Source organism: Tympanuchus pallidicinctus, unplaced genomic scaffold, assembly GCF_026119805.1.
Source record: "Tympanuchus pallidicinctus isolate F22 unplaced genomic scaffold, pur_lepc_1.0 scaffold5, whole genome shotgun sequence".
In the NCBI taxonomy this organism is placed as follows: Eukaryota; Metazoa; Chordata; class Aves; order Galliformes; family Phasianidae; genus Tympanuchus; species Tympanuchus pallidicinctus.
This window is the reverse complement of record NW_026294769.1, coordinates 43,134,818-43,162,177: the sequence shown is the minus strand read 5'-3', so window position 1 is coordinate 43,162,177 and position 27,360 is coordinate 43,134,818. Positions and strand designations below refer to the sequence as shown.

Genomic DNA, 27,360 nt, shown 5'->3' with positions numbered 1-27,360 from the left:
AACCCAACAGCTGAATTCTGTTGGAATTTCCCTTTGTTTTTGATAGTATTGTGACTCCAGTTCTGCCTGCCCCCTTGTGTCTTGTGTATCATACCTTGACGATTTACAAGCTCTTCTTACACAAAGATGCATTCATTGGTTGAGGATTGCAGAAACAGTTGAAAAAGCAAAGTTGCACTCCAATCTCATGTAATACCTCCTTCTTTTCCTTGAATAAGTGTTTTTTCCCCATACAAGACATGTTCTGTTGGAGTTCTAGTGCTAAATACATACTTCTTACCTAGAAATACTTGTTCCTTTGGTTTTGTGGTCTTTTGTATAAGCTGTAATCCTATTTGAAATGGCCACTACTGTCTCACTATTGCCTATGACTGTAAAGTATGTTTCAAACTGCTTTTAAAGTTAATTATAGTGTACTGATGTGACTGAGGTGCACACACCTTTACCAGGTCAACATAAAATGTTCTTCATAATATTTGAGTTTGCTGTTGCTGTCCAGACATACCTGGTCTATTGCATGTCAATGCTCTTAACATTGTTGTTCTCTCTTCATTTCAGGGGCTTAACAGTAATGTTTGAGATAATGAAGACATATGGCCATACGTACGAAAAGCACTGGTGGCAGGATTTATTTCGTATTGTCTTCAGGATATTTGACAACATGAAACTGCCAGAACAGCAGACTGAGGTAAAGAAAGAAAGAAAGAAAGAATTTACGTAGAAAACATGATTACCAAGTCACTTGAGACATCCCTTGAAAATTGCACCGTTGACCTGTGTTTCTGCTTTCCTTACTTTATTTTATTAGCATTCTGTTGGATTTATTGTCACTCTTCCCTTATTTTTAAGCCACGCATGTAAAAGGAGCAGTAGTTTATGCTGCAGACAGTGGCAGGGTAATATAAAATGCAGTATATTTAGGGTTTTTAAGAACCTCAGCATTTACACATGATGTCAGATCTGATGCACATTATTTCATGGCTACAAGTTGTAATCAGGAGTGAAGTCACAATTAGGGGAAATTAGTTCTGCTAGTTCAAAACTTTCTGATGACTAGAAAGTAAAAAACAGCAGTGCTTTCAGTGCAGCCATTTGACCCTGCAAGCGGATACTATCCAGATGAATGAAACAGAGATGGGTAAATTATGTTTAAATTACTTGTCTTAGCAATGTCAACTGTTTGGGAAGCTTCATCTGACTATAGAAGGACAGCTCTTGCTTTCTACATTTTTGTTATCTAGAAAATATTTAGCGACACAAAAAGCTTAACTTGGTGTTAAACTGTTGAGCTAGGGTGTGTGCTAAGTTTGCTTTCCATCTCCACGAGGATGAACGCTTGTTAGTCCTGCAGCTTGGTCTCTAGGGATAGCTGTTTCCATAGTTTGTGTTAAACCTGCTGATGAGCAAAGCAAAATTTGAGGACTTTAAGTTTGAGGAGTCTGGGGTAGAAAGGAATGACATGTCACTCTAAAGCAATCCAAACTGAATAAATGTGTTTATATACCTGCAGGAAGATGTATCTTAAAAGCTTCATCTTAAACCAAGTTGCTATCTTTTTTTTTTTTCCTTTTAACCTTCTTAGAAAGCTGAATGGATGACAACTACTTGCAACCATGCACTTTATGCAATATGTGATGTATTCACACAGTATCTGGAAGTGCTTAGTGATGTTCTCCTGGACGATATATTTGCACAGCTCTACTGGTGTGTGCAGCAAGGTAGGACTGTACCAAATTATGTTAAACAATGCTGACATCTTACTATGTTGCAAGCAAATAAACAAATGCCCTATTTTTCTTTTCCAGACAATGAACAACTGGCACGCTCTGGTACAAACTGTTTGGAGAATGTTGTCATCCTAAATGGTGAAAAGTTTACCCTGGAAATCTGGGATAAAACTTGCACTTGCATGCTGGACATCTTCAAAACTACAATTCCTCATGCGTAAGAGGACTGTTAATACCTCACTTTCGTAACATTGTTTAGCTGGATGGCAGATACTGGTTTCAAACTGTTACATATAGCTGTTAGGTGCTGGATTTACTTTTATTGTGTTGTAAATGATAATTAGAAATACCATCTGTGGGATATGGTATCTGTGACCTGTAGCTTTATGCTCTTTTGAGAAGTACTGTCTGCTTTTTTAGTCGGTCTTTTTAATAGAAGAATGCAACCAGTGGGCTGATCTTGCAATTTCTAATTACATATCTATTTTTTTTCCCCACAGTCAATTTTTCTTCAAAAAATACTAGTTACAATGCTGCAGTTACCTTACAGATTTAAGTCTCTGAGCATACATCGTATTTTTTGGTTGGTTTTTTTGAGTCCTAATCTTCTCAAGAAAATCTATATATATGCTTTGTAATGCTCTTTCCCTTTGTGGTGTTTTTCCTGTGTGAGTTTTCTAAGAGTGAAGCTGTACTATTCTAAGTTTGTACATTATATGTACACATCATATATATCATATATGTCAGCCTCACCTCTGTCCCTGAAAGGTGATGGAACAGCTCGTGCTGGATGCCATCTCCAGACAACTGGAACAGAAGGAGGTTATGAGGAGTGGTCACCAGGGGGAGGTCGTGCTTGACCAACCTGGTGGCCTTCTATAATGTTGTCTCTGGCTGGGTGGATGGGGGGAGAGTGGTAGATGTAGTCTACCTTGATTTCAGCAAGGCTTTTGATACTGTCTGCCACAACAGCCTTATAACAAAGCTGAGGAAGTGTGGGATAGATGAGTGGACAGTGAGGTGGGTTGAGAACTGGCTGACTGGCAGAGCACAGAGGGTCGTCGTTGGTGGTGCAGAGTCCGGTTGGAGGCCTGTAAGCAGCAGTGTTCCTCAGGGGTCTGTGCTGGGTCCAGTCTTGTTCAACATCTTCATCAGTGACCTTGATGAGGGGATAGTGGCCATCCTCAGCAAGTTTGCTGATGATACGAAGTTGGGAGGATTGGCTGACATGCTTGAAGGCTGTGCTGCCATTCAGCAAGACCTGGACAGGCTGGAGAGCTGGGCAGTAGGAAACCGGATGAGGTTCAACAAAAGCAAGTGTAGAGTCTTGCATCTAGGGAGGAATAATTGCATGCACAAATACAGGCTGGGGGATGAGCTGCTGGAGAGGAGCTCTGCAGGTCTGGGCGTCCTGTGGACGACAGGTTGGCCATGAGCCAGCAGTGTGCTCTTGTGGCCAAAAAGGCCAATGGCATCCTGGGGTGCATTAAAAAGAGCGTGGCAGCAGGTCGAGGGAGGTGATCCTCCCCCTCTACTCTGCCCTGGTAAGGCCTCTCCTGGATTACTGCGTCCAGTTCTGGGCTCCCCAGTACAAAAAAGACAGGGATCTCTTGGAAAGAGTCCAGTGGAGGGCCACAAAAATGGTGAAGGGCCTGGAGCATCTCTCCTATGAGGAAAGGCTGAGTGAACTGGGTCTGTTCAGCCTTGAGAAAAGAAGACTGAGAGGGGACCTGATCCAGGTCTATAAGTATCTAAGGTGTGGGGGGCAGAGTGGCAAGGCCAGTTTCTTTTCAGCAATGTGTGGAGACAGGACAAGGGGAAACGGCTGGAAACTGCAGCACAGGAAGTTCCACACAAATGTGCGCAAGAACTTCTTTACAGTGAGGTGACGGAGCACTGGAACAGGCTGCCCAGGGAGGTGGTGGAGTCTCCTTCTCTGGAGATGTTCAAGACCTGCCTGGACGCCTACCTGTGCGACCTGCTGTAGGGAACCTGCTTTGGCAGGGGGGTTGGACTCGATGATCTCTGGAGGTCCCTTCCAACCCCTACAATTCTGTGATTCTGTGATCATAGAGCAGTGTAACAAGAAACCACTTCCAGCATTGTCTGAGCCTAGATTTTCTTTTTTAGTTCTTACTCCACCACCACTGAGTTGAAACACTTCTTATTTTCAAGCCTGATGATGCTGGATTGCTACATTAGGACTTGTTCTATGTCTGTGAGCTAGTTCTTAGCATTTGGTTCTGGGCAACACTTGGTTCTGACCTAAAGAAACCTAAGTTAATCCATATATAACTACCTCATCCACTTGTCTACATGAGTGGGTAGGAATTATTATTAAAATAAAGCTGTAACATCAGGGGGCCAGGAACTTGTCTGCATTTTGGTAACTGCCAAAATTAAAAATTGAAATCATATTTCTGGGAATAAAAATCCAATTAAATTAGCCCTGACTTAGGACGTCTCATAATTCGAAAGCAGAACATTTTCTAGCAGAACACGAGCTTCCCTTTCCACATAAGATCAAAGCATATGCTTGTGGGTAGTATTGCAGTCATATACCAGAAACTGCTGCAGAGCAGCACACGGGATATCCTAATCTTTAGACACATTCAAAATATTCTTGTTGCCTCTAGCTAGATGATGGAAAAATAGGCATTATTTCCTTCCACAAATTTCCATTTTTTATTTCCCATCTCTTGAAATCTTTCTAAACCTTCTTTAGGAAATTCCATTATGTTATCCCTTCTTTCATTGCTGGAAACTTCCTAATTTCTGCAGAGCTAAGTAAATCACGCTTGGATTTTATACCCAAGTGTTCCCTTGAGCACATATAATCAGTCTTCTTTCCTGGGGCTTGCTTTTTTCTGAGCACTCACTGGGCTACTTAAAAAATACTCTCTTGTCCTTAATGTGTTCTATTAAAGCTGAAGTCTTAATAAAGCTGAATTTTTCATATGGAGAAAAAAAAAGTGATTATGATACACAGATATTTATTCATACTTTTAGTGGAAACTTTGTACGAGTTTCTTTTCTTCTTTCTGAGCTTTCATGGCAGAAAGAGTGAATGCCCTCTTGTTCTGGTGAATTGGTTCCTAGCACAACTTGTGATGACCTGGCTGTGTTGACTCATTCTAATGTCCCCGTTAGCAGATGGCATTTTAAGCCTAGTCTAACTTATTTTTGGCTGTCAAGACTTAACCTGTGGTTCAGAATAATCTGCAGCTTGTGTCCTGGTAGCTTTCAAGAACCAATTCAATTATTTGCACCACTTTGGTGCCTCGCTACATGCTTCTGGATTTTATCTTTTCATTTGCTGTGATTTGTCTTCTTTCAGTTGTATGGAGACCAGTGATGTGTCAAGTTAGGATCCTTTACAGTTTTGGGAAGATCTTACTTAAGAAATGCAGACAAAAATGTTCATCAGGGGTTGCTTCATTCAGATTGAGGCCTTACTCCATAAATGCCTCCTAAATAGTTTGAGATGCTAACAATGACCAATAACTTTAATTTTCTTTCTAGCAATACTTGTGGTGGACCAAGCAATGATTTGCCCACTTAAGTTATTTAACCTGAGCTCCTTCAATTGTTGTCAGGCACAAACAGCCTCCATAAACTGCAGCTGATAAAACCTTTAAGTGTTTAAGGCACAGAGCCTTGAGACAGCTGCATGCAATAGGAAAATAGCAGGAGAGAGGTCAGAATTACTGCCATCAGTGTCTTGTTGCCTCATAACAGCAATGAACTGACATGGATATGTTGAATTTTAAGTGGAAATGTCTACTTTTAAGTGTAAATAGAACCTTAATGCTGGCACATATCCCAAATAGAGAATGGCAGAGGATCTTCACAGCATGTTGACTTGGCCAGGGGTGGATAAATTCAGTCCATGTTCTGAGGACAGCTTAAGGCAGTATGAGAGAATGAGGCTGGCTGGTGACACTAAAGTACTGATATTCTGCCTAGAACAGAATCTAGTTGTCCAATCAAGCAATTGGCAGAAATGTAGAAGTTTAAAAAAAAAAAACAGCAAAGATACTGATATTTTTCAATACGTATGAAAGAACAAAATGTATCTATTTTACTCCTTAAAAGTGAAATAAGTTTATTAATTTACAGAGTTGTCTATATCCACTTCTTAGGTTTTGCTTCCTTAACTTTGAAAACAAACCAGCCACCTTATTAGAGTGGTTTGCCTGCTAGAGTATCAGTTTTGAGTGTTCTTTTATGCTTACTAATTTATTTGTTACTGGTTTTGCCTTTTCAAGGCTGCTGACTTGGAAGCCGGTCGGTGGGGCTTTTGTCCCTGTATCACCATCTGATGCAAAAGAAAAACTGGTAAGCTGTCAAGTTGATACTTTAAAAGCTTGCAAGCGTTCGGTACAAATATGTCAGGTCCAGAGCAGGGCTGCAGAGATGATCAGAGGGCTGGAGCACCTCTCCTACAAAGACAGGCTGAGGGAGCTGGGCTTGTTTAGCCTGGAGAAAAGAAGGCTGCGGGGTGACCTCATTGCAGCCTTCCAGGACCTAAAGGGAGCCTACAAACAGGAGGGGAGTAACTGCTTTACAAGGGTAGATAACAGCAGGACAAGGAGAAATGGTTTTAAGTTGGGAGAGGGAAGATTTAGGTTGGATTTAAGAGGGAAGTTCTTTACTATGAGAGTGGTGAGGTGCTGGAACAGGCTGCCTATGGAGCTTGTGCATGCTCCATCCCTAGAGGTGTTCAAGGCCAGGTTGGATGCGGCCCTGGGCAGCCTGGTCTGATACCAGACCTGGAGGTTGGTGGCCCTGCGTGTGGCAGAAGGGTTGGAACTTGATGATTGTTGGGGTCCCTTCCAATGCAAGCCATTCTGTGATTGTAACCTTCAGCTGATGTAGAAAAAGAAATATCCAAAATACTACTCATTGACTCGCTGTGTAAGAAGCACACTGCTATTGATGATTAGCTCACAGAAGTACTCTGTAAATAATTTTTGGGGTTTCTTTATAGGATACAATCTCCCAGAAATCTGTAGATATTCATGATACTGTTCAACCGAGATCCTCAGATGGACGTCCACATCAACCCACTGCAGTGCCCACAGGAAGTGAAGAAGTGAGCAAAGCCAGATCAACAGCAAGTGCGTGTTTGAGTGGTTTGGTGTCTTGTATCAGTTGGGTAGTACTTAGCAGGTGATGTCTTTAGTTGTAGCTCCAACTGCAGTTTAAGAAAAATCAGGTGGGAAAAAAATGGCATGGATTACATTTTTGTCTCCATGCTGTGTGACAGAATTCCTTTGGAATATTGTGGGGTCTGCAATTTTGAGCAGTGCATTAAAAAGTGAGAAAGATGCTGCTGGCTTTTGTAGGCTTTTTACTTAGTGCAAAATACTAAAAATTGTGCTCTCCTTACAGTCCTGTATCAGAGAGTAGTTTTTCTCTGTAAGAAGACAGTTGTTTCTGTGTAGAGTGCAATAAAATCAGTAGGTGAGAACAAGTACACGTAGACAGGTCTGAAGAGAGTATATCAAACCTTTAAGATACTTACGTGAAGTTTTGCATTGCTGCCTAAAATGCTCTTGCCTAGTGCTATTACTGCCCCAAGCACAAGGCAAACATCTGTGATAGCAGTGTTATCTTTTGCCTCCTTTGCCTGCAGGCAGTCTCCCAGCTGCTGCTTCTTGCCATTGCACTGGTGCTAAAAACAGGGTCGCTAAGTTGGGTGATTTTATGTAATGCTGACTGTTTGCCCAGTGCGTGGCAGGTGACTTGGCAAAAGGTAGGAAGTAATTTTTTAAAGCCTTCCTTGTTAACACGGTCATCAGCCCTGATTTTAGAGCAGTGATTTAGATGGGCAGATTCCGGAGTTGGTTTATGTGCTTGAAGTTGAGCTGTTGTAGGAATAAACTGAAGAACAGCTTTGGAGAAGTAACATAATACTCTGGTGTTTTAAGCACTGTTTCTTTTTCAAAGAATTTCCAGAACAGAAATTGTTTGCTGCTCTTCTGATCAAGTGTGTTGTACAGCTGGAACTCATTCAGACTATCGACAACATTGTGTTCTTCCCTGCAACTAGCAAAAAAGAGGATGCAGAGAATCTAGCAGCAGCACAAGTAAGTAAAATGCACAGGTGTATTCCCTCTTTAACAGCTTTTTCTCAAGTGGACAAAGTTTCATAAACTCCTGTAACATCGAATTTACAGCCTTTAGAAGTGCTAGAGAACTTGCAGCAGACTGTTGAGATCTTTTACAGCTTGTGTAAAATGGGGTTTGCTGTGCTTCTGTGCTGTGCTGTGGAGATTAGAATGTTTGCTGTTCAGAGATCTCTCCAACCTGGGATGCGGTGCAATTTTTCATACAGTTTTAAGTTTACAGTTGCAGATGAAAACAGGGTAGGATTGCAGTGTCACAGGAGCTTCATGAAGGCAGTTGTCAATTCTGACCTGAAATCTTTTTTTCCCCAAATAGAGAGATGCAGTAGATTTTGATGTCCACGTGGATACACAAGATCAAGGGATGTATCGTTTTCTGACATCGCAGCAGCTTTTCAAACTCCTCGATTGTCTGCTAGAATCTCACAGGTTTGCCAAGGCGTTTAATTCCAACAATGAACAAAGAACTGCTCTCTGGAAAGCAGGTGAGTCAGTCAGTCTCTGTGGAGAGAGATTCTTCATGAACATTCTGCTCTGTTTTGAATAGATGGGTAAGAAAGGTTTAAAAATACAGTGATGCTGTAATTTTATAGCCTTAGACATCCCTAAGTGAAGGAGGCCCCATCTATTTGGATGCAAATGCCTTTTGAATTTGCAAAGATGTAAGGGGCTGCCTTTGGGTGTACACAGCTGCCAAGTTAAACACTGGCAGTAGGTGTGAGTCCTGTGTTTGGAAACTACAGGTACAAAACAGTGTTAGGAGGGTTGTGGGGCTTACAAGTCTGCTCTTGAAATTGTGGCGTTTTCCAAAACGGGTTGAAAATGGAATCTCTGTACTGGAGCAGTGCAACCTATTCCTTGCACTGAAATTAGCAATATTAATTTATAAATACATAGTATACATTATAAAGTAAATACTTAAATGCATATATTTGTATAAACATGTATTATTTCTGTTCATATGTGTTGTGTGTTGTATGTTAACAAATACAACGTGTAGTATGCTGTCTGTATGCAGGACATGCTCAGGAGAGGTACCAAAAACTTCAGTGAAACAAACAAAGCCCTGAACGGGTTCTTTGAATTTCTTTAGGTTTTAAAGGCAAGTCCAAGCCCAATCTTCTGAAGCAGGAGACAAGCAGTCTTGCCTGTGGGTTACGCATTCTGTTCCGCATGTACATGGATGAAAGCCGAACCAGCGCGTGGGAAGAAGTCCAGCAAAGGCTGCTAAAGTAAGGGCTGTATAGCAGAACCTGTTCATGTTATCTCTTAAAGAACGTGCTGCTCTGGGTTTGCTTGTTTGTAGTACACTTATTTGACTGAACAGCGCTGTGTGGTGGTGGTCCCAGCTAGCATGTGGGTCAGTGAGGCATTTTTACAAAAAATACATGTATATATCAAACTTTTCTGTTTTTTTTTTCCCCAGTAACTTCAGCTGTTGTAGGGAGCTGATGCTGTTGGTTCTCATCTGTAGAAACGAGCACAGGCTTTCAGGATACTGTGGGCACATAGAAGCTTGTGGCATGTTGTTTTTTGCAACGTTGAATATTAATTATAATCCACTCAGATTTACCTGAACGTTCTTACTTTGCAAAGTCCTTCAAGCCAGAGTTGGAATAACAGAGGCCTTCAAACCATGGTGGAGAAAGAATGGAAGTATTTTAAGATTTAATAGACCAAGTCTATTAAAAGGACTTGGAGCAAAGATGAAAAAGTATGTTCTTGCATCAGCACAAGGTTCAGTCTGTTGTATCATTTTGTCTTGCATTCTAACACCCCTCAGAGAGCATTTGGTACCATTTATGTAGACGTGCAAACACGGCTATTACAGTTCATCATCCTGTTCAGCACTGGGTTTTGGTTTTCATTTGAGCAAAGCCACCACTTTTGTTAATCATGAGACTCACAGTAGCTTTCCCAGAGCAATGTGGTTCTGTGCCAGTTTTCTATGCTGGTGTGGCTACTTACAAAGCCAAAGCTCACCTTATAGTAGAGCTCAAAATACAGTGTGAGTTACTGGGTTGTGTCTTCTCTCTCCAGTGTCTGCAGTGAGGCTCTGAGTTACTTTCTTACTCTCACATCAGAAAGCCATCGGGAGGCCTGGACTAATCTACTGCTCTTATTTTTGACTAAAGTTCTGAAGATAAGTGATGAAAGGGTAGGTAATGGGAACTACTTGAAATGCTGCATTAAGTATCATTCCAAACCAGCAGCTCTTTGCTTCAGAAGTTCCTGCTGCTCTGTAGGGTTGTGTATTGTAGAAATCTGTGTTGCAGCTGCACTCTACCAACGGCTGCATTGCAGAATGGGGGTACAGTGACTGCTGAGCTGTCTGAGAATATTTTAAAGATGCTAAAATTGTTTAGAAATGTGTTTTGAGTTGCTTTTATGCCTCTCCTGCTGAGAAGGGTTAGTGGCTGGTACTGCTTTCAAAGTGCTTGGAAATAACTCCTGCTTTTGCTTCCCATGTTGCACGTGAGTCACCTTGACCTTTTCCAAAGCAGTTCTGGATTAAATAAATCTCTATTTAGATCTCCCACCATTTCTAGCAGAACTGGGCTGAATTATTAAGTGAACAAGGCCAACCACAACCACAGACATAACGGATAAGGGCAGAATTCTTCCTGGTGAGGAGTAAGAGATCTGCGTGCAGCCAGTGAGCATGTCAGAAGGCTTGACAGCTGCCTTAGCCTTATCCCAGCACTGCAGGCTCCTGTTACGGTGATGCTTCGGCTTGTCACTTCATGGATTTCTCACCTTGACTTAGGAGAGCATTTGAAATTCTTCACTCGCAGGCTTTCTGAGGTGTGCTGGTGCATTGTGGAATAACCTGGCTGTTTGTTTGTTTTCTCCCCAGTTCAAGGCTCACGCCTCTTTCTACTATCCTCTCTTGTGTGAAATTATGCAGTTTGACCTTATCCCTGAACTCCGGGCTGTTCTGCGAAGGTTTTTCCTGCGGATCGGCGTGGTGTTTCAGATATCCCAACCAGCAGAGCACGAGTCTGCAATCAGCAAGCAGTAGCACGTAGTGACTGGGGGTTGCTCCCTTAAAAGCCTGAACTCCTCAGCTAAATAAAAGGACCAGCGAGCTGAGCCGTTCTGTCTGGGCATCCATAGCAATGGTTTCTTTGTGCGGCAGGCAGCGTGTGTCTAAGGATGAATGGTACAGATGCTTACGCCTGTAATTAAGGCTTGCAACACTCCAGTCCCTTTGTTTCCTGATGGATTGTCTATGGGTTTCTCTGCCCTGGCCGGTGCTGAGCACAGAGCCAGTTTTCAGCACAGTCCCCTGGTCAGCGTTGGGCTGCGCCATCCTTTCCTGTCCTAGACAGCAGTATAGCAACACGTGGTTGTGGCGGGTGTGAAAGGAAAACGTACCCAAAGAACTCTATGTAAAGGTTTGAGCTTCTGCGAGAAGTACAACTCAGGAGAGCTGTATTTTGAAGGATCAAATGTTTATAGTGAAAAGAAAAAGGAGATTATTGTTGATGGTAGAAGTTATTTAGCGACTATGTCTGATATTCTAAGATTTTTTGCACACTCAGGCTGACTGAGACATCGGTAATCATCCTTCTGTGAAAATGTACAGAGATGCAGGTCTGTAATATAAACTCTTTAACACTATACAGTTCTTCCTGAATTGTTTTATTTCTGTATTTTTGATTTGTTGAAAACCCATCCCACTGAATTGTTTACCAAATGCACTAGAAGTTTGGGTTTATTTTTGGGGGGTTGTGGTTTATTTCTCTGGTTTCGTTGTAGCCCAGCAGTTAGTGTTGCTGACTTTGGTCAAGAGCAGAGGTAGAAGTACCACGACTGACTGAACTACCTGTAATATACTTGTTTTAGGGCTTCTCAGTATAACGAGCCATCAAAACGATGATCCTTCGAGGAGTGGAACTTGAATCACTGCAAACAAGTCTAGGTTGTGTCTGCTGTCACATGTTTTTTTGTTTGATGTAGATTTCACTCAGATGTACAGAATTTAATGTTGAATATATTCGAGTAACAAATCGGGCATGGTTGGGGGATGGTTAAATTTATTGGAAATGTATTCATACTGTGAATTGTGCTCTGATGGTTAAAAGACGAGATTGTCAAGCATTCTGTATTACAATGGATGTAGAAATTTTTTTCAGATGGACAAAATGTATATGGTACAGATATGTAAAGTTTTCTATGTAAAAAAAATTCTGTACAACTTTCTGTACAATATTTGGTTCTCATCTGGCATACTCTAATCGGGTTATAGGTCAATAAAGTTTTTGAACTCTTTCATCAGTGCAATCAAAACCAGCCTAAGCAACAGCACTTGTTTTATACCTTCCTTTGCCACGGATCCATGACTTGGAACTGAGGGAGAGGAACAGCAGCAGGCAGCAGCAGGGTGCTGGAAGGCAGAGCTGGAAGCAGCTGAGTGCAGGAGCTGGGGAAAAGCCACTGACAGGAATTAAAGGGCCTGACCTCTGTGTAGTTTGCACTCATAAAACATTATGACTTTCTGGGGTGCAGCAAAAAGAGCACTGCCCACTGAGCTGTTAGGAAAGATTTGGAGGATCCTTTTTGAAGAACTAACAGCATTTGAATGCAAACAGCATGGGGGGAGCCAAGGGGGGTAACCATAAGCGAGAGGGAATGGGGTTGTGCTAAAAGCTGTGGACACTTGTGAAGAGCAGAGCTTCTGCTCAGCTCTCACTCCGTGGGTTGTTCCTGCTTTGAAGAGGGCCTTGGCACTCCGCTTCCTTCATGAGAAGGGAAGTGACAGCAACTGCAGCACCAATGCTACTTCAGCCTGCTTTCAGATTTTCAGTAACAAAATAATTTATTATCACCTGAATCAGAAACATAAATATATACTCCAACACAAACCAAGTTAGGAAGGTAAGATATACTGCTAACAGACCTTCTTCCATATAACTGCTCACCTCCTCAGCACCACAGCCCCCATTCAGCACTGGGAAGTGGCCTCCAGGCTGTTCATCCTCTTGGGAAAAGCTCAAACTGCATCTCTGCTGTTGTGCCTCTATTTGCAAACACTCCTGGAGTTTTGCTATGAGCAAAGGTAAAATGTAACTCTGATTTAATATCAAATTCCCACACACGCTGTTCCTTGCAAATTCACCTCCAAGGCTGAAACTAACTTGTATAAAAAGTGCAAAAAATGCCAAAATACTTCACTGCCCCACTTCCACCACCCTGTAGTACAGAATCCCCCCTGCACTGCAGCTTCCATTTCTTCATTATTGCTACTTGTAATTGCACACAGAGCTCCACGCTATTCACATCGAGTACAGCTATCCCTATGAGAGACTCTAAAAGTGCAGTAGTGCCAAACAGGACGCTCCCTTCCCTTGCTGCAAGGCACACGTGGGTTCCATTCAGGCTGTGCTCAGCCGTGTGCAGTGGAGAGGCCCTGCCAGCCCAGCGGCAGCGTGCCCTCAGAAGACAGCTTGGCTGGGCTCTGCTGCTCCGTCAGGAACCTGTGGAGCGTTGCTGCCGTTCCCGGCCGCAGCCAGGGCTCTGTGGCAATGGAGTCAACAGAACTGGGCGGGCGGCTGTCCTTGGATGGAGGAGGCTTCAGCAAGTCATCTGCTTCTCCTAGGGCAACATCCTCACCTGTGGGGAGAGGAACAACACAAGTGTGCTGAAGGAGAATCACAGAATGGCCTGGGTTGAAAAGGACCACAATGATCATCTAGTATCAGCCCCCCTGCTATGTGCAGGGTCACCAACCACCAGCCCAGGCTGCCCAGAGCCACATCCAGCCTGGCCTTGAATGCCTCCAGGGATGGGGCATCCACAGCCTCCTTGGGCAACCTGTTCCAGTGCCTCACCACCTCTGTGTGAAAAACTTCCTCCCGAAGAGACATCATCATCATCCCTACACCAAACATGCTGATTTGTCTGGACTAAGCAGGAACAAAAGCAAAAAAGAACAGCTGTTTTTAAGACTCATTTCAGATGTTATGCAGGTCAGGGCCCACTGCAGGTACATCCCCACAGGCCTTTCATGCCCAATGCCAACAGCCTCTCCTGTGCCACACCAACACAGGGCTGATGTGGGCAGACCCCACTGTGCCTGCCCAGCTGCTCACCCCAAGCCTCTTGGCACAAGGCATATCTCATGTACCAGTGCACACACGCAGGGAAGAATGAAGCCACTGAGCGACAGCCTTATGGCTGAGCCTGCTCAGTGAGACACTCTGTTCACACCCAAGAAATAAACAGTTTAGCACTGGTAAGCAGGGCAAATGCAATTACCTGCACAGATGGCACCGTAGGAACCGTAATGCAATGTCGTTCCAAGAAGTGGGCTTGTTGAGCCTGCTGCCACCAATTGCTTCCCTTCAGAACATGGGTCCACTACCACTCTGAAGGCTATTATTACTGGTTTTGCAGGTCAGCCATAGATACAGACCTTATATCTTAGGCACAGTACAGCATAGAATATCAGTGATTCTTTTTTATTACTATTATCATATATGAATATGAAGAAGACATACAGCACTTATTTTTATTGCTCCTGTCTTGAGAGACAGCAGTACTTAAATTTGGGCAGATGCAGCCTCTGTTCTTATTTACCTCCTCCAGCAGCTGGAAGTACAAATGGTTACAAAGAAGAGATGACAGAAAATGAGGGAAGAGAGCAAAAGAAGCTCACAGGGCAAAAGTGGACTAATTTGGATGGACTGAAATCAGCAAACCCATTTGTTTGGATTACAAAGGAAAAAAAAACCCTACCTCCATATTCACTAAAAATCTGAGCAAGGTGGTTATAACAAACAAAAAACATCGCAAGAGAACCCATAGCTACAGAAACAGAAAACCTGGCAGCAGCTGTAATCTCATTCATCTCACACTCTCACAGTGTTTATAAAAAGGTACTGACACTGTAATTACCAGACAGCACAGCGACTGCCTCAATGAAAAAAAGATTTCTGTCTTACATGAAAGAATTCATTAGCACAAATCACATCACATGAAAAATGACAGGCCGGGCCTCCCACCAACAACAGTCAGGGTTCGCTCTCTTTCCCTCAGCATCACCACCATGCTGCTGTAACCCACACAGCACCCTGCAGTATGAGCAGTGGTACGGATGGGACAAGCAGCAGAGCATGACGAGGCAGCACTCAGAGCATCTTGTCCCACTGTGCTCTTCTAAGCTTCATCTACAACACGCTGCTTGAAGCTTGTTGGAAGCCTCTCACAACGGTTACCGACCTCGATAAGTAAAATCTATTGGAGCCAGGCACTCCCTGCTCAGCTACAGGCAGTATATGAACAAGTTCCTTTGACTGCTGTACCTATCTAGAGATGACACAGTAAATCCTAGCACACGGGCATACCTAAGTGAGCAGATCTCTGCTGGAGCTCGGTCAGCCTGCGCACTCGTTCTTCGTTTTTGCCTTTCATCTGATCAACATCCAGGCTGAAGTCGGAGTGCAAAGACACGCTGTCAGGCTGCAGCAGCGGTGTCTGGGCTGGTGGGACATCTTCCTGCAGCAAATGCAAAAACACAGAAATCCTGCAGTTACATAGCTGTCCCGGTTTGGCTGGGACAGAGTTAATTTCCTTCATAGCTGCTGAGGCAGTGCCACGTTTCAGATTCAGGAAGAAAACAATGTTGATAGCACATGGGTGTTTTAGTTATTGCAGAGCAGTGCTTACATCAAGTCAAGGACTCTTCAGCTTCTCACACCGTCCTGCCGGCAAGGAGCTGGGGTGCAGCAGCTGCTGGGAAGGGACATAAGCAGGACAGCTGACCTAACTGGCCAGAGAGCTATCTCACGTGACAAAACACAGGCGACGGTAGAACCAGAGGAGCTGGCAGAGGGGCTGCTGCTGCTTGGGGACTGTCTGGGTACAGCTGGCTGCTGGTGAGCCATTGCGTTGTGCATCGCTTTTGTTTTATTCATTCTTTCCTTCATTTTGCTTATTCTTTTTTTTCCTTCTTATTAAGCTGTCCTTACCTCAGCCCGCGAGTTCTCACACTTTTATTTTTTTTAACCTTTCCCCAATTCTCTCCCCCAGCTCCCCCGGAGGAGTGCAAAACGACGGTGTGGTACTGAGCTGCTGCTGCATTACACCGCTGCGTTCCTTTTGGTGCCCAACGCGGGCCGCAGGCTGAGACAGCAACAGATCTGACCACAGCGTGTTAGAGAGAACACATTTGCTTGTATTTTTTCATAATTATCACATTATTTTAATAGTTGCTGTCCACAATGTTCATTTGTTGGCTCACAGAGTTGTTCTGGTTCCTCTCAAAGCTGCTTTGGTTGTTGTCAGGGCTGCTTTGGCTGCTCTCAGGGCTGCTTGGGCTGCTCTCAGGGCTGCTTGGTGCAATCCCTTTCTTGCTGTACTTGCTCCCCGTTTTGCTGTTTATCAGCGCAGAGGGCTGGTTAAAGATTGCTTTGGGTCTTCTCACTCTGCTGTACTGCATAACACTCACAAAGTGATGAAAGCATAATCTACTGCTGCACTCAGCATTGCTGCCATCCTTGTTCTTTGGAAACTATCAGCAATTACACTTCTTACCTTTTCTTCTCAGAGAGTCAACCCTTCTCCTCCTGGTCAATTAGAAGAATGCTTAAGATTTGTGTATACCTTTGGGATACCCAAACCAGCACGTTGTTATTGCTGTGTCTCCTGAGCATGTTTCAGGTTTCGTTCTAAGGCTAAACAATTATTTGAGACCACCACCCAGAGCTCTGCCCCAAGGCAAGACAGCTGCAAAGGCATGGGCAGGCACCCAGAACACAGGGCACCTCCAATGCATTGAAACTTCACTCTAAACAAGTGCAGAGATATGAAAAAGTGACTGAAAAAAGTTACACCATCACCTGGCAGCTCCAAAGAGACACAAATCACTGCAGCATGCCGGGGTTTGACCTACCTAGCCTCATTTGACCCCTGTCACCACCTTCAAGAGGAAGAGACAGCCTCTGGATCTAACAGCAACAGACCCACAACAACACTGTGGATAATCCGACCCCTGCAACAGACACCATGGCTGAGCTGTCACAGGTATCCAAGAAGAAAGAATGGGAGCAGAAGTCAGCTCACTCAGTAAGGGAAGAAGCAGCTTCTCCTAAACAGAGAGCAGGAGAAAGCATCAGAAGAAGCAAACTGCTACAAAGCATTCGTAAGAACAGGAGGTGGATGCGACAGAACTCATAAACAAGACAAAAACCTCCTGATCCCTACCCCTGGGTGAGCTGAGACATACACTAAGATTCCAGGATGAACCCATCTGGGTCACCGCAGTGTGGCATGATATTGCTGCCCAGGTAGAGAACACGGTGGTAACAGCACAACGTGGAGATGCCCACCTACCCAAGAGTCTTCACACACTGAAGAACACCAGAACCACCAACAGGTGGAGCAGGCTGCTAGGATTGAAGTGACTCAGGTAGCTCTTGACTGGCAGTGTAAAGGTGAACTATTTCTAGCTCGATGGGCCATGACGCTTCAGGCCATCAAGAAAGAGAAGCAACATACAGATGGGATAAGGATCAAGGGGTGGATTTGACCACACACACTGTTGCACAGGTTATCCACAGATGTGAAATATGCTGGAGTTAAGCAAGCCAAGCAAGTCTCTTTGTATGGAGGGCAATGGCTGAAACATAAATACAGGGAGGCCTGGCAGGCGGATTCTATCACCTTCTCACTCACAATAATGGCAAGTGCCATATACTTGCAATGGTGGAAGCTAACACTGGATGGCTGGAAATGTATTTCGTGCTCCACACCACCACCCAAAATATCATCCTGGGCCTTAAAAAGCAGGTCTTACGGTGACATGGCACCCCAGAAGGAACCGAGTCAGACAATGGGACTCATTTCTGAAACAACCCCATAAACACCTGGGCCAAGGAGCACAGCACTGAGTGAGTACATCACATTCCCCACCATGCATCAGCCTCTGGAAAATGGAATGATACAATGGACTGTTAAAAACTACATTGAGAGCAATGGGTGCTGGGATATTCAAACACTGGGGCACACGTTTAACAAAAGTCACCTGGTTAATCAACATTCAGAGATGTGCCAGTCAAGATGGCCCTGCCCAGAAAAAACTCTTATGCTCTGTAGAAGGAGATAAAGTCCCTGTAGAGCCCTGTGTAGGGCACCACAGTATGGGTTAGTCCTGCCTCAAGCAAAGGCAAACCCATGCATAAGGCTGCTTTTTCTCAAGGACCTGGGTGCACTTGGGGGGTAATGCATGAAGATGAGGAAGTCTGCTGTGTACCTCCAGGTGATTTGATGTTGGTGAGAACGGCCAATAATTTGTGTCCAGTTCTGAGCTCCTTAGTTCAAAGACAGGGATCGCCTAGAAAGGAGTCCAGTGGAGGGCCAAAAAGATGATTAAGGGCCTGGAACATCTCCCTTATGAGGAAAAGCTAAGTAAGCTGGGTCTGTTCAGCCTGGGGAAAAGAAGACTGAGAGGGGAATCTGATAAATGTTTATAAATATCTAAAGAGAGGTGGGAGGCAAAGGGATGAGGCCAGGCTTTTCTCACTAGTGTATAGCAATAGAACAATGGAACCTGGCTTGGCTTCAGCATGCAACAATTCAACACCACACACCATCTCTCCAGCCCTGAATGACTGCTGTGACAGATGGAGCTCAAAGTCATGGACTAAATAAGCTCAATGGACATTTTAAAGAGATAATCCACAGAAAAAGAGCAATGAGATCTGTACGTTTGTATCAAAGGATGGCAAGGGTGCTGGTGAGGACATATTGGAAAGAGTAAGACCTGAGCATGAGTTAGATGGTGTGGAATGAGGGGTAGTCATTATGCTGGTTTGGGCTAAAATAAAATTAATTTCCTTCCTTCTAGCTGGTATGAGGCTACCTTTTAGATCTGGGAGGAAAATGTTGACAGCACAATGAGGTTTTAGTTATTGCTGAGCAGCGCCTGTGCTGAAGCAGGCACTCTTCTGCTTTTCACACTGCCCACCCCAGCTGGGATTGGGCAGGGAGCTGGGAGGGGACAGAACCAGGACAGCTGACCCAGACCAACAGATCTAAAACAGATTCTATTCCACATGCTGACATGTTGAAACTGGGGGAGTTGGCCAGAAAGCTGCCATTCCTCAGGGAATGGTGGGGCATCAGTTGGCCAGCAGTGAACAACTGTGTTGTGCATTACTTCTTGTGTTGTTTTGGGTTTGTGGGGTAGGGGTTTTCTTGTACTTCATTTTTTCCTCTTTCTTATTAAACTGCCATTATCTCAACCCAGGAGTTCGCGCACTTTTTCCAATTCTCTCCCCTAACCCACCTGGTGGGAGCAAGCAAACAGCTCTATCATGCTCAGCTGCTTGCCAGGTTAAACCACAACAACAGCATACTTAGGGCAACTAGCCATACATGTACACCCTCTGTATCCATGTCATCCAGCCACTAAGGAACCACAAGCACTGTCCAACAACGACAGGTTTGTGTCCTGTCTTCATATTTAAGTCAATCTGGTTACCATACTTACAGTGCACTCCAGTGCTTTCTTCTTTATTCGTCTCCTCTCCCTTGCAGAAAGTGGAAGCTGTGATGATAGGTCAATTTCTTCTAAGGCAGAAAAAGTTTCTCCATTAGCACCTGCAAAATCATAAAATCATAGAATCACAAGGTTGGAAACGACCTATAAGATCATCCAGTCCAACCATCTCCTCATCACCATTGCCACCACAAGCACTAAACCACATCACGCAGCACGTCATCCAGACGCCTCTTGAACACTGCCTGACCACTCTCTAAGAGAAAAAGTTCTTCCTTACGTCCAATCTAAACCTCCTCAGATACAACTTGCAGCCATTACCCCGTGTCCCCAGCTCCCTCAGCCGCTCCTCATAAGGTTTGTGCTCCAGACCCCTCACCAGTTTTGTTGCCCTTCTCAGGACACACCCCAGGACCTCAACATCTTTCCTGTAGTGAGGAGCCCAAAACTGAACACAGTACTCGAGGTGCAGCCTCACCAGTGCTGAGTAGAAGGGGATGATCACCTCCCTGCTCCTGCTGGCCACACTATTTCTAATGCAGGCCAGGATGCCGTTGGCCCTCTTGGCCACCTGAGCACACTGTCAGCTCATGTTCAGCCAAGCATCAACCAACACTCCCAGGTCCTTCTCTTCACACTCATTCAGCCGCTCATCCCCAAGCCTTTAACGCTGCATGGGGTTGTTGTGCCCAAAGTGCAGGACCTGGCACTTGGCCTTGTTGAACCTCATCCCATTCACCTCAGCCCAGTGATCCAGCCTGTCTAAATCCCTCTGAAGGGCCTCCCTACCCTCAGGCAGATCGACACCACCTCCCTGCTTGGTGCCATCTGCAAACTTGCTGAGGGTGCACTCAATGCCCTCATCTAGGTCATCAGTAAAGATATTAAACAAGATGGGCCCCAGTACTGAACCCTGGGGGACACCACTTGAAACAGGTCGCCAGCTGGACTTCACTCCATTCACCACGACCCGCTGGGCACGGCCCTGTAGCCAGTTCCTTACCCAAAGAAGGGTATATCTGTTCAGACCACGGGCAGCCAGTTTCCCCAGAAGAAGCCTGTGAGGGACCGTGTCAAAGGCTTTGCTGAAGTCTAGGCAGACTACATCAACAGCCCTTCCCTCATCTGTCAGACTGGTCTCCCAGTCGTAGAAAGAGATGAGGTTGGTCAAACACAACCTGCCTTTCACGAACCCGTGCTGGCTGGGCCTGATCCCCTGGACACCACGCACATGCCGTGCAATCTCATCCAAGATGATTTGCTCCATAACCTTCCCTGGTACTGAGGTCAGGCTGACAGGCCTATATAGATTCCCGGATCCTCCTTACGGCCTTTCTTGAAGATGGGAGTCACATCAGCAAGCCTCCAATCCTCTGGGACCTCACCAGTTAACCAGGAGCACTGATAGAAAGCCCAGAGGATAACTGCCCTGGCTGTTATAGGCAGATGTAAAGAAGGCATTGAGAACCTCAGCCTTTTCCTTGTCCTCAGTAGCCACATTCCCCGCATTCCAAAAGAGGGGATACAGTTCATAGAGGACAGAGAGCCAAAGCCTCACCTTATCAAGGCATATTAAATGTAAACATGCAGCATTTGGCTCAGGTAGCCTCAGAGCTCTGTGTCACTGGGGGTTGAAGAGCACCTGCAGGGCAGCAACAGCTGCCCTCCTGCTCACATCTCTCCACAGGCACCCATCTTGACCAAAATTACAGGCAAGCTATTTGGCCAGATTCTAGACTGATGCACTCACTTCATCTAAGACCATTGAGCATCTTTCTTTTCATCATCTGAGCAGTAAATAATAAATAGGATTTCCTAATTCGAAGAATGTAAGACTACAGAAAGCACCAAATGCATTGAACAAGGCTGAAAGCAATACCCTGTGCCCCTCCTAATGTCAGGTTCACCAGGATCCATATGTTAATAGAGTAAGTCCAAATATATTTCAAATAAAAAGTTTTTAAGCAAAGCCAGATGTGATTATAATCAGTATGTGGAAAAATACTGAGTTTCATTAAAAAGTACTGCATCTTCCCCATAGCAGAGAATAAAAACCGTATAAGATTACTTCCCTTAGATGATAAAGAGAATTTCAAGGAACTGTAATGCCTACTAATGGAAAATTAACACTTCAGAGACCTGTGCTGGTTGGTTTTCGGTTTTGTTTCATTTCTGGCTTTTATTAGAAATAAAGATAAACGAATAAAGCTCCCCCGCAAGGCGACATCCCAGACAGAGCATTACACAGAAAGATGCCTTCTCACAAAAAGACATAAAGCAGCCTAAGGCTCTTAGCAGAGTTGTTGACTTTAGGTGTGATCCATGCAAGTTTACTGCAGTACAATTCCATAAAGATCTGCATTTGTACTGATGGCATCATTTACTTTATCACTTTAAAAAAAAAAAATCACAGTTGCTACACCCACAGCAGCTTCTGAAACAGCAATAACCTGTTCAGAAAAGTATCACTATGCTAAAAGGTACATTTGTGCACTCCTCATGTGCTAAAAGAGAGAAACTCACCAATAAAAGCACTGTCGGATTCCAACAGCGAATTTTTCAAGGATTCGTGGGAGTCATTCCTGAACTGCAAAGGTGAAGCAGAAGACTTGCAAAGTCAGATGCCTCAATATCTATTACCTTATTATAAATATATTTATTATAAATAACGTACATTTAACATCTGCTGAAGCTCTGCAAAGGAAACAGCAGCTATGCAGTGTTTTGCACTATTCTATACTTCATAGCTGCAAAAAAGTGCATCTTTTCAAATAGCTCATGTTCTCCTTACGCAGTAGTTTTTGGACTTTTCTGCTGCAGCACCATTTGCTGAAATTGTCTGCACGTGGCAATGGTTGTGGCAGTCTGTGTAAGCCACCATATCCATCAAGGGGTGCATCCCAGTCACCACCTGAGCTTTACACCACAGGACAAAGCCGGCAGCAGGCCTGCACCCAAGGTTTGTCCAAAGCTCTGATCGAAAGAGGGAAGACTCCTCATATTTTTGCTTATCCCATCACATGCAATCTTTGGTATTAAAGCACCAAATATCTTCCTAATAATAACAAGCATTAAGATCATTGCTTACAGTTCACTGCATAGTTGCAACCATTTGCAGCAGAAATTCAACTTGAAAATCACTACAAAAATCAAAGTAGTAGAAACTATTAGAAGAAACAAGGGGAAACAAACTTTCTACTGCAAACCACTGCTCTGGAGAAGACTTTCAGGTATTAATTTACAACTCTAAGATGCATTAAGGTGATGCATATTTTCCATTTGCTCAGTAATATTTCATTTCTGCATGAAGTTATAGTGTTATCCTTGAGGCTAACAGCTGTTCCTTGCAGTCTTCCACCATATATGGGCCCACACTCCCACAAAACACCGCTGAAGTCTGCTGTTCTGCAGTTAGGTTAGTGAAAAAAAAATAAAAACCCAATTCTGATAGCACTTCATTTGGCTTTATTTACACCAGAAAATAAACTTCTCCTTTGAGACAGTGTGCATCACTCAAGTCACATGGATTCAGAGCTACTGCTGCTGGCTCGGCTGCTTCCACTAATTCACACTCCCAGCAGCAATCTAACATCGTATGAATATAAAGTAAGTATCGATGAATATTAAAAAAGGAAGCTAATGAATCAAACAATCTCTATATACAAAGATAAACAACTTCCACGTCAAGCTTAAGAACCTGTTAATCATTCTATTAAGCAATAGCATTAAAGAAGCTCGCTGTCTTGGGTGTAATTCTTTCCTCCAAATTCTGTACAAGCCACACAATTTAATAAGCATTAAGCATTTCTTGTGCTTGAAAAAAGCACAGTATTACTTTTTTTTTTTAAAAAACCTGTTTTGTTCTTACCAGTCCCATGGTTTGTGGGTTGTAGCCAGAAGGAGAATCATCTTCATCCATGAGAACCACATAGAGAAAAGATCAAATAATTACAGTGTCATAAGAAAAGAGAGAACACTGACACACGACGTGCTGACAAAACTTCTGCTACTACATGGAAGAGAAAAACCACTGTCAATTACTACAGCTTCCTTTAAAATTGTATACATCTTAACTGAACACCTGAAAACTCCGAAGATCAGTAAAGTGTCTGAATGCCAACACAAGTATTACCAGAAAAATCAAACAGGAGTCAATAGCATATTATTTCTGAGAACACTAGGGTTCTCACTTGAGGGTTCTCAAGTGCACACACTTCTGAAGGGCTGGGTATATCAGAAAGACCTCAGTTTGTGAGATGGTTTACCAAGGTGTCCAACTTCTTGGCTTGCCTGAGCAATTGTCTTAGGCCACATTCAAAACATATCATATAGTTAAGGTACATAAGGATCAAAGATTTTTAAAATATTTTTTATTAAAAGATTTTTCTTCTTAAAAGAGAACAACAAAAAACTACCGGGTTGGACACGTATAGTTTTAAACATCAAATCAACCCATGAGAGCACAAAAGGTTGCTGCACAAATACCTGGGTTTCTCTTTTACCCTCCCCAGTTTCACCTGTTGAGACCTTAACATCTTTCCACATTATTTGAAATACTGTATCTGACAAGACATTTAGGTACACAGCTAGAAAGAAGTTTGTTTTGCGACACGCTCTGCACACTGCTGAACCCCAGTGAAACTAGGACACGGTAATGAGAAAACACACCAGCAGATGAGACAGCAATTAAATGGCCATAAGCTGGAGCAGAGAAAGTCTGCACCAACATGCAAAGGAACTTCTTCACAGTGAGGTGACGGAGCACTGGAGCAGGCTGCCCAGGGAGGCTCCGGATTCTCCTTCTCTGGAGACATTCAAGACCCACCTGGACTCCTACGTGTGCAGCCTGCTGTAGGGGGCTTTGCAGGTGGACTGGACCTGATGACCTCTAGAGGTGCCCTCCAGCCCCTATGATTCTGTGAATCTGAACTTTCCAAGCTATACGTGAGAACCTGAAAGTATATGGCCTTCCTATTATAAGATTATACTGCCTTTTCTAGCGTATTTTTCTTATCTTCATCTTCACAGGTATTTTGTACATTTCATTTGCTTTTCTTTTGTTAAATATATTTGTGAATTAAGAAGAAAAAAAAGAGTGTAAACTACACTATTTATCATCCCAGAAGTAGCTGCTAGCAGTCCTATGGACAGCCACAGAATCATAGAATGGCTTGGGCTGGAAGGGACACCAACGATCACCAGCCTCCAAACCCTTCTGTTGCAGGCAGAGCCAACCACCTTCAGATCTGGTACCAGACCAGGCTGCCCTGGGCCCCAACCAACTTGGGCTTGAACATCTCCAGGAATAGAGCACCCACAACCTCTCTGGGCAGCTTGTTCCAGCACCTCACCACTCTCTCTGTAAAGAACTTCCTCCTGATATCCAATCTAAACCTTCCCTCCTTGAGCTTAAAAACATTTTGCCTTGACCTATCACTGTTACCCTTGTAAAAAGTTGATTTCCTTCCTGTTTATAATCCCCTTTTTAAATACTGGAAGGCTGCAATGAGGTCTCCCCACAGCCTTCTCTCCAATTATTTGTTTTAAGCAGGTAAGGCAATCCACACTATCATACAGTATGATAAAACAGGAAAGCCTTTGCCACAACAGCCTGTAACACGGCCTCTTATCCACTATACACATTGCTTTAATTCATCTTCCTGTCTGCCTCATATCAGACAATAAAACTGCTCATCGATTTTCACTGAGGGGAAGAAGATGAACTTGTCTCTGAGGAAAATGAACTGGAAATACAGAGATAACATGGTAACTAATTATCTAGCTCAGTACGTGCTGACAGGCTATAAATGATGTTATAAAGCAGTAAATGGGATTGAGAGAGAGAAAAGGCTGCTTGAGGATCCTCTGTAAGATTCAGTGGAAAGTTATTTTAGAAATCAGCTCCTTGTGTTCCAGCAGAAAATGCCTGCTGCTAGTTTGCCCCCACGTAAGACTGCAGTATCCATTCAGCATTAGCTTACATCTAATACAACCACTCAGCCTTAAAACTAATGAAAAAGGCAAGTTTGCTTTCCAGCTAGTGAAGGTTGCTCTTCAGGAAACATTAAATCAGAGCCTTCTCAGACTGCCTGTTAAGTAATACTCCAACGGGAAGAAAACCAAAACCAGAAACACACAGTTCTCCACTGAAACTACTGACCTCTTTTACACAATTTCAGTCCACCCCAGAAAGGGCAAGACTGAACGCAACCCTGCACACCCAATTTTGACATTGTGATATTTAAAATCTTGTAATCAGCCCAGAAGATGTTACAGAGATGCTGATTTGTAACTGCAATGTTATATTATTCATAAGCAATACTGCCCACCTTGCTACAGCACCAAAACATTCACCCATTCTGGAGTTGCTAGTAAGTTGCAAAATCCTACACATGATTTCTAAAGCCAAGTCTGTTCTAGGATACAGATTTCTGAATCTGTGAAACATTCAAACCATGACTACAAACATAAAAGGAATTTAGTACTAAGAGATAAAAGTAGAAGACACATTGGCTGCACTATAACTGATACAGCTTCAAAGCCATCTCCTCCAGTGAGAACTGAAAAGGTGCTGGGAGGGACTTACCTGCTAACACCTCCACCAGGTATCAGCAGAAGATTTTTACTGCTCTATGATTTTCTTTAACAGAAAGTAAGAAACCTAATTCTCTCTTGCATTGTTCTGAAGCAAGCACGAAGCAGTAATTAAATTCCTTTCAGGAAAATAAGGAGAAATAGTCACACATTTTTAAAAGAAGTCATTCAATACTTCTATGCTTTTTAATGTGACAGAATTTCAGTGTTCTGGTGAACAGAAGTGCTTTACACTTCTGTGCTGCAGTGTTGACAGGGAAGATCAAGGTAAAATCAGAGCTGCCATTTTTTAAAAACCTTCATCAAATACAAAAGCAATAGACAAAGCCACCGAAATTATCTCATTCCTTACCTTCTGCTTCTCTCCTCATTCTCATTCTGTCAAGTTTCTTCTGCTGCTCTCTCAACAGAGCCTGCTGTTGAATTTCTAGAGTCTGGTCATCTTTTGGAGGATCAGGATACATTTGCCTTAAGCCTACACGTGTTTCAGAATCTAGAACAAAGATAGGAAATAAGAATTTTACTTCAAACTAATGTTTCTGGAAAAGAAATTTTAAAGCAGTTACACGTTCACAGTCAGAAGAAACATTAAAAAGAATGGTGACAATGGCATTCTATCCCCCAAGCTGTTTAGTAGCACACCTTTATGGCAGGCATAAGAGATGCAGGCTGATATACCCTCATTTTAAAGAGCTTGCACTCCTGTTTAACTTCAAAATGACATCTCCAGCCAGAAGGCCCTTACAGAGAAGAGCAATGCTTTCTCCCTCCAAAATCTAGAAGGCATTTTGGGGGGTGTCCATCGATCAAATTAGAAATGTTATGAGAACAGCTCAAATCATATAATTAAACAATTTATCAAATTAAAATCTTTCAAAGCATTCTTTGAATCAATATTCAACAGTTGACGAACATTTTGGAAAAGAAAAACATTTCTCCATCAAAATTACATGTATTCTTTAAAAGACCCCCATAAAATTTAGCAAGGTTCCCCATAAGGTATGTGCCAAGTGGTTGCACACTGATTCTGGCAGTGGTGTAGTAGCTAACAACAAACTGTAGACATTTGTAGAAACACTCACACTAAGTGACATACATGCATGCAAAATGCTGCCCACAGAGCATGCTGCGCATAGGCAGTGGCTGAGAAGAAGCCAGTGTTTTTTGTTTTAAATCCTGAGTGACGTGGAAGATGGAGGAAAAGGTGTTTCACAGACTTTCTTCCTCAGCAACAAGATCTCCCTACCTTTGTATTTAAGTTCATTAAAATCCCAGATGTTCTGCATGTTGACAGGATCTTGTGCATCCTTTGACGAAGGCCGCCTCACCGGAGCCTGCAGACGCAGCCTGGCCATCTCAAATATGTCCTTTGGATTCTTCTCTCTCCTCCCACTTGAAGAGTGTG

At 43.5% G+C, this 27,360-nt stretch overlaps 2 protein-coding genes across 15 annotated transcripts in view; one reads left to right on the top strand and one right to left on the bottom strand.

Moving 5' to 3' along the window:
* The window catches only part of ARFGEF1 (ADP ribosylation factor guanine nucleotide exchange factor 1), an 83,519-nt gene extending 71,385 nt beyond the window's left edge, over window positions 1-12,134 (top strand). The window contains exons 30-39 of the mRNA XM_052704866.1: window positions 559-688; window positions 1,583-1,718; window positions 1,806-1,944; window positions 5,996-6,065; window positions 6,718-6,847; window positions 7,680-7,819; window positions 8,175-8,343; window positions 8,952-9,090; window positions 9,899-10,016; window positions 10,716-12,134. Coding sequence (XP_052560826.1) covers window positions 559-688; window positions 1,583-1,718; window positions 1,806-1,944; window positions 5,996-6,065; window positions 6,718-6,847; window positions 7,680-7,819; window positions 8,175-8,343; window positions 8,952-9,090; window positions 9,899-10,016; window positions 10,716-10,880 — 1,336 coding nt within the window. The 3' untranslated portion in view covers window positions 10,881-12,134. The remainder of the gene's footprint in view (window positions 1-558; window positions 689-1,582; window positions 1,719-1,805; window positions 1,945-5,995; window positions 6,066-6,717; window positions 6,848-7,679; window positions 7,820-8,174; window positions 8,344-8,951; window positions 9,091-9,898; window positions 10,017-10,715) is intronic.
* The window catches only part of CSPP1 (centrosome and spindle pole associated protein 1), a 53,326-nt gene continuing 37,555 nt past the window's right edge, over window positions 11,590-27,360 (bottom strand). For 12 of the 14 annotated variants that reach the window (XM_052704877.1, XM_052704888.1, XM_052704884.1 and 9 more), the window contains 7 exons: window positions 27,202-27,347; window positions 26,308-26,448; window positions 23,230-23,270; window positions 21,885-21,948; window positions 19,353-19,462; window positions 15,208-15,358; window positions 11,590-13,474 (listed from right to left, as the gene is read on the bottom strand). In XM_052704877.1, coding sequence (XP_052560837.1) covers window positions 13,248-13,474; window positions 15,208-15,358; window positions 19,353-19,462; window positions 21,885-21,948; window positions 23,230-23,270; window positions 26,308-26,448; window positions 27,202-27,347 — 880 coding nt within the window. In that variant the 3' untranslated portion in view covers window positions 11,590-13,247. Of the gene's footprint in view, window positions 13,475-15,207; window positions 15,359-15,788; window positions 16,237-19,352; window positions 19,463-21,884; window positions 21,949-23,229; window positions 23,271-26,307; window positions 26,449-27,201; window positions 27,348-27,360 lie in introns of those variants that run through there. The other 2 variants (XM_052704891.1, XM_052704890.1) reach the window with 2 other exon arrangements.